Genomic DNA, 10,730 nt, shown 5'->3' on the forward strand with positions numbered 1-10,730 from the left:
TCATAAAAAAGTGAGAAGCAACAAACAAACAAACAAACAAACAAATAAATAAATAACTGAATGTCTTTTTGTTTTCTCTTTCTTTCAGAAGGGTTTTATTTAAAAAATTAACCAGTATTCTTCAATGCCTCATATGCAATATGAGAGGATGATTAATTGAACTTTATATCAAACCTGTACATAATCTATTAGTTTCAAACACTTTTTCCAGAAGACAACATTTCTTCCACACTTGCCATTTTCACACTCCATTCCTCTATTGTGGGTGTTTCAGTATTGATCCATCCTTGTGCATGTTACAATCTTGGCAAAACCAAGGTATACTGTATACCTGTCCCTGAAATGGCCATGAGAATAATCATTCCAGGTAGAAAAAAGGAACGTTCTTTCATTTGAACTTTGAATCTGGTCCTTCTTTTAAGGTCCTTTCTAGTCTGGGTGTTTTGAGAAAGAAAATAGGCAAACCCACAGTTCTTTTGCGGACACCAAAGTACAGTTTAGGTAGTGAAATCATTTTCCCCTGACTTCCAGAGCTTTTCAAACATGCCAAAGACTGCTGTCTTATGATCTCCTTATGGGGAGCCACTGTATGGAGAACTTTGGGGCAACCCTGGTCCTATCCTTGCTCCAGAGAGAAATTCTGGGGAACTTATCTATTCTCCAGCTCCTCTTTCCATGCAGGCATCAGCTATGTCTTCAATTTGTCATGGATTCACCCAAAATCACAAATCCTGTAAGGTATGTTGATGGTGTGGATGGAAGTGGGGACCACAAATACCTTCTTAGGTAATATATTTTTCCCTCTTATTCTGCTGATTACTCTTTTGATTAAAAGAAGTAACGCTGCTCTTGAAGGCAGGCTATTAAGGTTTTTCAACAGTTGTAAAAGTCGGTGTGTCATGTTTCTTATTATTGTCCCTCCAATGAAAGGAAGAAATATTTGAAGAACATTTACCAAGAAGATGGGAAGCAGAGCTCACGGAGAGAAGGCAATGTCAGTGAATTTCTGCGCTTCAGCATTCTGGTGACAGGATCCATTCGGGGGATCGGCCTGGGTCTGGTGAAGAGGTTTCTGGAGCTGCCTTCTCCACCCAAATGGTTCTTTGCTACAACTCTTGAAGTTTTATTTTTGAAAGCTTAATAGTATTTGCAAAAAAAAACCAGCTAGTTCATGGGACAGGTTTGATGGATATGGCAAAAAAAATGAAGTAGTAATGAATTCTAGTTTTGATGACTAAAAAAAGAATGGACTAAGGGATTTTGTAATATTGAAGAGTAAGAAGGACAATGAGTTTCTTTATAATTGTTGAAAAGAGGTTTGGAAGTTGCTTATTTTTTCTGATTCTTGTTTCTTTAAATATCTTTCTTTTCTCTTTTACTTGATTTTTTTCTCTACTTTTGCATGTGTGTGTGTGTGTGTATTTGCATATGTGAGTTGATAGGGATACGTTTGAGAGGAATATGTTCTGAAAAAAGTGTTTGAAACTAATAGATTATGTACGGGCTTGAGCTAAGGTTCAATTCCTCATCCTCTCACATTGCATGTGAGACATTGAAAATACGGTTATAAAAACCCTTCTGAAAGAAAGAGAAAACAAAAACAATGACATTCAGTTATTTATTTCTTTGTTGCTTCTCACTTTATTATGAGTCAATGAATCAAGGTGAGACCGATGGATCACCAGGGAAGTCGATGACCCAAATAATCCACAAAGGTCCCGTTGTCCTCTTCACAAAGCTTGGACAACACAGCCATGATGCCTTGAGTGCTCTCTTCCACGCTGATTCCCGGCTGTCACAAAAAAAAGGATCTCATGAAGTTTGGAGAATGGATCCTGCCCAACCCAGAACCCTCCCATCAGCAGATCAGCAGAATGAAGTTCCTGTCAATCCTGAAGCTGCCCTGAATGAGGCCATTTTGAGACTTCAGTGCTGACACCCTGGAGCCGAGGGATAGGGAGGGGGGAATAGACATAGTTGGGGCATTATAGTCAAAACAAAATACTTTCTCTTGGGAACCAAGGACATTCCAGCAGGTGTTCGGAAGGAGGGGACTGATGTCACCTAGCAACTGGGCTGTGTCCTGATTTGGCCATGTGACTGGTTGTTTTGGGAAAATGACAAACTTTTACTTTTAGTTAGGTGAAAAGCGTACTAATATTCAGTGTCAGTTTTCACCACCCTGTACCAGTATGACATAACCAATAAACGTATTCTTTGAGGAATCAACCTGCCTCAGAGTTTTGTTTGCTATGGGTGTTTTACTTAGAGCCCTGGGAGTTGGACCTCTTGATCATAAATGTTCAACTCTAACATGGGGAAGGATTTGTATTAAAACAGGCCAATCTCATTTTGGCTTATGAAGGTACAGTGTAAAAGCATAGCCTCTATGATGGGAGATGATACAAAGCATCGTGTAAATCCCTACATTTGGGTTAGTTAAGTTGACCATGGATGAGCAGGGCTTGCAAGTTGAAGATACTAAATCATTAAAATTATTTCTAACATTTTTAAAGAGGAACTCCTATTATTTGCTTTTCTACGTGAATCTTCCCCTGTTACGATTTTCGAAACAAATCTGTCAACCCTGCTTTGAATCTCATGTATGACATGGACTGAGTCCTTCTCATTTCATATATAAGCATATGTTTTCCTGCAGAAAGAGTTTTCTGCAAACAGGGAGAATCACCAATAGAAGGGATTCAAACACGAGAAGGTCAGATTTAGTAGATTTCCTTTTAAGAGAAAATGGATTTTAACTTTTATAGGGGAAGATTGTTCAGTTTGCTGAGTTAAAATGTCTGTTCCTTCGTTGTCTTTACACCTCATTCAATGCTCTAATTCAACATATAGTGTAACTTTAAGAGAAGTTGTTGATGTGTCTCTTTTTATATTAGCACATTATTTCATTTTTAAAAAAACCACTAAAGACCCAACTAAATCAAAATACCAAAACTTTCAGAGACTCATCATTAAGTCGTTCATATATGAGGGACCCTTAATGCTCTCCGAGGTTGGTTGTTTTCTTTAAGACATTTCATTTCCAAACTAGGTAACATCATCAGTGTCCTGGTGTTCCCTAATTTGGTGATGAAATGTTTGCAAGAAAACAAACAAGCTCATAGGCCACCAAGGACCCACATTTCAACCTTGATCTACAAATATTCTTCTTTATCATTCATATGTCTTTGAAAATGTCTATCTATGTTGATTCATAGATAGGTATGAATGCGTTATATTTTTTCTCACATCATAAGGAGTTCTTGGTGCTCTCTGAGCTTGGTTGTTTTCTTGTAGACGCTTTCATTACCCAAACTAGGTAACATTATCAATGCTAATCATGAGTGCTGAGAAACAACCTCACTAGCACTGATGATGTTACTTAGTTGGGTAACGAAATGTCTACAAGAAAACAACCAAGTTCAGAGGCCATCAAGGACCCCTCATTTCAAGCCTGAACTGCAAATATTCTCCTTTATTGGTTTTCCATGCCGAAAAGAAAAACTTACAACTGGGTTGTTAGCGGTATTAACTACTCCAGGTTGCATGGCGACACTCATGATGCCATCGGCTGAATATCCAAGAGATTGGCACTTGGTCAGCATGTTTAGAGCAGCCTGCAAGAGTGAGGGGAAAAAGAACTATGAGGGGAAAATGTACTAAAGGAAAAAAGGGGAGGATACGGTGGACATATACATTACACAAAGGATATTATAATGTATATTAAACGTTACACGGGGCTGGAAAGGCCTATGAGGCATAACAACTGAAGAATTATTTGAGGTCATACAGTAGAACAAATCTGTATCCTATTTATTCTCTCCAAAAGGTCTCTACAGACTTCATTATTCTGCATCTCATGCAAGTAAAATCTGTGTCAGAGTCTGCTTAATAACCTGTTTGGCCTGTCAAAACAATTTCCCATTAAATACAATGGTACCTCGGTTAATCATGATGAATGGTAAACAGATCCCTTTAGGACTGATGTGGTGAGTCACAAAGCAGCTGACAGCAACACATTCTAGATTGTACATTGAGTACCAAACAAACAACGAGTACTGGGACAAAATCTTCATGTCAAAATACATTGAGCACCAAATTTGATGAGTTTCAAAGCAGTTGAGTACCAAGGTACCAATGTAGCTCCTTTTTGCAAATAAATATTTGTACCAACCCAAGGCAAACATTCCCACTGCTATTTTTTTTCATATTGTTCTTGATGAGTTGTTGACTTTTATAGAATAAATGGAAAAGGTAACATTTGGGTAGTACCAAAAACAACCTATTCAATGCACTTCTTTCTTTTCTAAATCTCAGTCCTTACAATTCTCAAAAATATGAATGAAATTTCCTTTTCAAAGAATCCTTTCCCACTGAATTTGAACCACGTTCTTGTGAGGAAGAGCTCAAAAGTGGAAGGGAGAACTTCAATGCAAGACGTCTGCATCCAAATTGGGGAAACTGCTAGTAGAAGAGCAGAGACGACAGCAATTGAGCATCATTGCTGATCCAGAGCTGGGACACCACACAGGGTTGCATCTCAGCAATGGATTAGGGACACAGAAGCATGGGCAGATGCCCTCTTGGATGGAAAGGGAGGTCCCACTACCTGCAGTCAAGTCCACATAGAAAACTCATGAGGTACCGTAGAGCAGCGGTATCCAATTACTTGATATTGGTCAAAATAAGACATAAGTTCAAATGAGCCGCCAATACTGGACATGTTAATAATAGCCGCCTTGCTGGTGCTCAGCCCTTGACATGGGCTTCTCCGGGCTGCCTTCTTCAGCAGGGGTAGGAATGCCTTGGAGAGAGAAGAAAAAAGAATGAACCACAGTTATTTCTAGGAAAAGCAGCACTGCAATGAGAGGGAAAGTTCTTCCATCTCCTCCAAGGGGACCTTCATAGACTTATCCTAATCTGAGCATAGCCAGGAAAACTGTTATATTCCAACCCTCCCTAAAAGGGAGCATCCACCCCTAATGTGTCAACCTGTTCCCAAATCTATGAACAATTTCTACTTCATTCTTTTGAGGCACTGCAGTGTTTCCATGCCCTTGTGTTATGCTTAATTCAATGGCTCAATCTTTTTTTCTTTGATTAAAACAGTCTTCCTTGCATTGTTCATCAATGAACCTGACTCATCAGCAGTGGACCAATGGTATTGACAGAGTAAACTCTCATCATATCCTTGGCATTTTCTGTTTGCAGATCGTTGAAGATCCAAATGCCAGCATTGTTGTATAGGAGGGTCAGGCCACCTTCTCCAACACATTTCTCCACTTCTTTCTGAGCAGCTTGGATGCTTTCAGGTTTAGTAACATCTAAGGAAAAAACAAGGTTATTGAAACCTCAGCAAGATGAAGTTCTGTGATTGCAAGGCAAAGAGCCTCCTGAAACCACAGATCTTGATGTCTCTTCATGCCACTAACCACCTTCAACGTTCAAAGGAAGAACTTTCATGATCTCACAGGTTGACCTAGACTCTCTCTCGGCTTTGAACTGACACCCGCAGAGGGCTAAGGTCAGACGATCTTTACAGATCACATCCAAATCATGGCTTTATAACCAAAAGTTACTGCACAAACCCTGCAGTATCTTTTGACTCTGTTTCTGCAACTCTCAAAAACTGCTCGACAATTGAATCAATTGCATTGAGATGGGCGACTATAGAAATTGAATAAAGCAATTAAAACACAAAGATACATGTGAGGTCTTCCTGAACCCTGTGAACTAACATAAAGTCTAACTAATATAAAGTTTGTCTGCTGGGCAAGCAGATTCCATCAGTTTACTGACTGTTGGAACAGTTTGGAGTTCTGCTCTGGGAGTTGAAGTCCACATATCTTAAAGCTGCTCATTTTGGCAAACGTTGCTATGTAGAATCTCCTTCCCTTCTTAAAGCAGAGAGATGCAGATGTTGCCTTATGTCAAATGCCCATGAATGGAGCATCTTTAACTGACTGCCCACTTCTTGGAAGGAGGAGCAGTTTATCTTCTTTGAAACGAGGGTCTCACAATAATCTACGCCAACTCAAAGAAACCACAGTGAACCAAACCAAAACCTCCACCAACTGAGATTATTGATTAATCATTTGATCATATCAACAGTATATGCATGAAGTCTTTCAACATCAAAGCTGCAGAGTCTTTCTTCAAATGGAACTGCAGATAATCTCCATGAGACCTCCTTGTTCAAAAGGTTCTCTGGAGAAAGCAGTTCTAACATGTGGAGGCATCTAAGTTAAACTCTTTTCTCTCTAGGGAGATAACTTTCATGAAACCAACCAATGATATCTATAGCTTTGGTCAGTTACAAGAATAACTTTGAATTGGTTACTCTGGACTTTCCTCTACTACCAAATCTGTCCCATTTTCACATGGCTGTTGAAACTTACCTAATTGCAACACCACCAGATTCGGATATCTGCAAACCATCTCTCTTAGCTCCTAGAGGAGGGAAAAAAAGATCTTACATTTTTCTGTGAATTAAAATTCACAGATGATGATATGAGCTGGATGCCACAGAAGATAATCTGGAAAGCAGGAACGTGATATCTCTGTCATTAAATGTGCAACATCTCTGACTGAACAAAACAAAAGAAACTAAATTAGGGCTTAATGACGCTTAGTATCTTAGTCCGTTCAACTTAACCCAATCATGTATTGCTCCCCCCAAAATCTTCCTCACTCTACTGCAGTTTCAAAGCTTTTTAAATGGAACCTCTCGCTATGAGATTAATGGCTCAGTCCTGGATTCACCCTTGAACTCCCTTGAGTCTTATTTTGTAAAATAGCAGACAATGTTTATCTGGACAATTAGGAGCAAAATAATCCATTAGCAGAAAGCAACTTGATCTACTCACATTTTGTTTTCTAGGAATACAAAGCACAAAGCAGAATATTTATGAGGTGGCTTGTCCATGAGAAAGGATAAAAAAATCGTAGAGAAGTGCAATGAATTTTGTTGATATGATTTAGTTTTAATTACATCTTTTCTCTGTCCCACGTACCTCTTGTATTACGCCTTAATTTATGTTGCTTTCTACTTTCCTCTACTTAACTTTATTTTTCTGCTTTGAATGGCATTAGTTTTTTTTAATTTTGGGGGTTGAATATAATCCAAAACAAAGTATACTATAGCAAAGAAGAAAACCAATAAAAATATACCTTGAAAAAAAGTTAATACATAATAACCACATTAGAATTTAAGGAAAAGGAAAGAAGAAAAGGAGAACTCTATGCTGTTTAAACAGAATGAATTCCAACTGCATTTCACTGAGCATTGCCTGCTGCAAGAGGAAAGACTATACTAATTGCTGTGTAAATGTATGTGGGTCAGAATATACATGCGATGTTCAAAATGGAAGGTTGCTATTCATGCTCAATTTAATTCCTGAACCATTATTTCCAAGTCTTCTTGTGCTAACTCATTCTTACTTTTGTTTCTTCCCCCTCTAGGTCCATAGTTGTAGCAAAGACCCATTTGGGTGGGGAAGACAGCTCCAGAAACCTCTTCACCAGACCCAGACCGATCCCTCGATCGGATCCTGTCACCAGGACACTGAAAACACAGAAATCAAGTGGCTGTGCCATCTCTTCAGCTTCTGCTTCCGACTTGCTGAAATGTTTGTCTCGAATGTCTCTTTTTATAGCCAGAGATAATGTTATAATGAACGGACAACACCCCATTTTTTGATCTTTAGAGGAATTGCATTTATTACTAAATGTGTTTGCTGCCATCTCCCTGCGACTCTGGCTGGCACACCACAACCAATTTCTTATTTTAAAAAGTAGCATTGCTTACTTGAAAGTGAAGGAACAGTCAGTAAGACAAGCTGCCACTTTATTGAATCTATGTACTGTAAGTATATATCAGGATTGGGTTGCTGCCGGTATTACTACCAATTCCAGGCATGCACATTTGACCATCAATGCAATAAAAATTTCTCTGCGCATGCGTAGAAGGAAAAAACCAGAGGAGGACCAGTTTGGGGGCTGGCAGGCCTGTGTTGCTACCGGTTCCAGCAACTCAGGCTGCCAAACTGCTACTGGTTTGGCCGAATCAGTCTGAAACACTAGGAACCCACCACTGGGATATATGTATACATACATACATACACACATACAGAGTATATACTATATATGTCCTAGAGGAGATCAACCCTGACTGCTCTTTAGAAGGCCAGATCCTGAAGAGGAAACTCAAGATCTTTGGCCACCTAATGAGAAGGAAGGACTCACTGGAGAAGAGCCTCATGCTGGGAACGATTGAGGGCAAAAAAAGAAAGAGACGACAGAGAATAAGGTGATAGGATGGAGCCACTGAAGCAATCAGCATGAGCTTAAATGGACTCCAGAGGATGGTAGAGGACAGGAAGGCCTGGAGGAATATTGTCCATGGGTTGTCATGGGTCGAACATGACTTCAGAACTAACAACAACAACAACAACAACAACAACAACAACAACAACAACAACATATATTCGGTAGAGTGGTAGCTTGTCTTCCTGAATGGTGCTTCAGTTACATGTAAGCAATGCTACTTTTTGTCATAAGTAAATTGGTTGTGGTGTGCCAGCCAGAGTCGCTGGGAGTTGGCAGCAAACACATTTAATTACATTTAGTAATAAATATAATTCCTCAAAAGATCTAAAGATGTCTGTTCATTATAATATAATTTCCGGCAATAAAAAGAGACATTTGAAACAAACATTTGAGCAAGTTGGGAGCAGAAGCTGCAGTCCAGAAAGATGGCAAAACCAATGGATTTCTGCGTTTTCAGCGTTCTGGTGACAGGATCGGATCGAGGGATCGGCCTGGGTCTGGTGAAGAGGTTTCTGGAGCTGCCTTCTCCACCCAAATGGGTCTTTGCTACAACTATGGACCTATAGGGAGAAGACAACAAGGTAAGAATCTCTTTAGCAGAGGATGGCTAATCGTGGTTCATGATTTGAACTCAGGATGAATGTCAACTTTGCATTTTCAACACCTCAGGAATATTCTGACCCACGAATGTTTACACACCAATTCTATTTTTTTCCTTTTGCAGCAGGCAAAGCTAAGTAAAATGCAGATGGAGTTCCCCTTTTCTTTTTTCCTTTTTCTTAAATTCTATTGACTGCGGTTATTATCTATTAACTTTTTCCCCTGCATAATCCCCATTGTTTTTTCATCTCTATAGCATGCTTTTTTTTATATTCAGGCCAAAATCTTTTTTTCTTTTGTAAAGAAAAGTAATGCCGTTCAAAGCAGAGGAATAAAGTTGTGGAAAATACCAAGCAAAATAAATTAAGGCATAATGCAAGAGGTGTGTGTGACAGTGAGAAGAAGATGTAATTAAATCTAAATAATATCAATGAAATTCATTACAGCTCTCTATTATTTTTTATTTTTTGGGATGCAGTGGCTCAGTGGCTAAGATGCTGAGCTTGTCAATCAGAAAGGTCGGCAGTTCGGCAGTTCAAATCCCTAGTGCCATGTAATGGAGTGAGTTCCTGTTACTTATCCCAGCTTCTGCCAACCTAGCAGTTCGAAAGTATGTAAAAATGCAAATAGAAAAAATAGGAAACTCCTTTGGCGGGAATGTAACAGCGTTCCATGCTCCTTTGGCATTTAATCATGCCAGCCACATGACCACGGAGACGTCTTCGGACAGCACTGGCTCTTTGGCTTTGAAACAGAGATGAGCACTGTCCCCTAGAGTCGGGAACAACCAGCACATATGTGCAAGGGGAACCTTTACCTTTTAATGATTTTTTTACCCTTTCCCATGGGCAATCCACCTCATAAATATTCTGCTGGTGCATTGTATCCCTAGAAAACAAAATTGGTTGTTCTAATTAAGAAAATCAGAGGTAGCCATGAGATGTGGACTGTTTGTTGGGGACTCTGAACTGAATGGATTTACACATTATGTTAAGCTTCAAAGTGGTTTGTTTCCATTTGTTTTATTGGAGCTGTAATATTGCACAGCTGGCATTTAATGAAAAAGACACTTCATACTTTTCCTGGTTTGTCCATTTTTTTTCTTTTTTTTTTAGAATCTTGCTCAGCTTGTTACTTGCTCATATGTATATATGTGTGTGTGTGTGTGTGTATATGTATGTATGTATGTATGTATGTATGTATGTGTGTGTGTGTGTATATATATATATATATATATATATATATATATATATATATATATATATATATATATAGTATTTGTGCTACAAATGTAACAAAAGGCAACAGTAAAATATTGGGCTTTCTGTCTGGATGGTCTCTTGTGACGAGCCGATGGACAGAGAATGGAAGCAGTTAGCTTCCTCCCATAATTGGGGCATACCAGGGGTTGTGACTTTAAACATATACATACAAACATACATACATACAAACATACATACATACATACATACATTTAAAGTGACAACCCCTAGTATGCCCAAATATGGAAGGAAGTTCACTGTTTCCATTTTCTGTCCATCGGCTCGTCATAAGAGACCATCCAGACAGAAACCCAATATTTTTACTGTTGCCTTTGTTACATTTGTGTTGTATTTGTGCTGATCAATAAATAAAGGGAGACTAGTATAGATCTATTTCAAGCTATTTAGCTCTCATCAGCTCTCATCCAATCCCAGTAAGGGTATGGCTAGCTGATGAGAGCTAAATAGCTTGAAATAGATCTATACTAGCCTCTCTTTATTTATTTATTAGCACAAATACAACACATATGTGTTTGTGTG

At 38.9% G+C, this 10,730-nt stretch overlaps 1 protein-coding gene across 1 annotated transcript; it reads right to left on the bottom strand.

The window, feature by feature from the left end:
• Positions 1 to 1,678: 1,678 nt before the first annotated feature.
• Positions 1,679 to 7,596, bottom strand: LOC116517560 (C-factor-like). The gene is made up of 6 exons (XM_032230587.1): positions 7,441 to 7,596; positions 6,399 to 6,450; positions 5,137 to 5,324; positions 4,646 to 4,804; positions 3,510 to 3,617; positions 1,679 to 1,792 (listed from the first exon to the last, which is right to left on the bottom strand). The coding sequence occupies exons 1-6, from the start codon at positions 7,594 to 7,596 to the stop codon at positions 1,679 to 1,681; spliced, it is 777 nt and encodes a 258-aa protein (XP_032086478.1).
• Between the last annotated feature and the right edge of the window lie 3,134 nt (positions 7,597 to 10,730).

Source organism: Thamnophis elegans, chromosome 14 (genome assembly GCF_009769535.1).
Source record: "Thamnophis elegans isolate rThaEle1 chromosome 14, rThaEle1.pri, whole genome shotgun sequence".
NCBI classification, from domain to species: Eukaryota; Metazoa; Chordata; class Lepidosauria; order Squamata; family Colubridae; genus Thamnophis; species Thamnophis elegans.

Excerpts from the sequence above, each read along its gene's own strand:
- LOC116517560 (XM_032230587.1), bottom strand. The coding sequence starts at position 7,596 with ATGGCACAGCCACTTGATTTCTGTGTTTTCAGTGTCCTGGTGACAGGA. Across the intron at positions 5,325-6,398 it reads TCTGGTGGTGTTGCAATTAG|ATGTTACTAAACCTGAAAGC; the intron begins GTAAGTTTCAAC and ends TTTTTTCCTTAG. Across the intron at positions 3,618-4,645 it reads TTGGATACCGCTGCTCTACG|GCTGCTCTAAACATGCTGAC; the intron begins GTACCTCATGAG and ends TCACTCTTGCAG.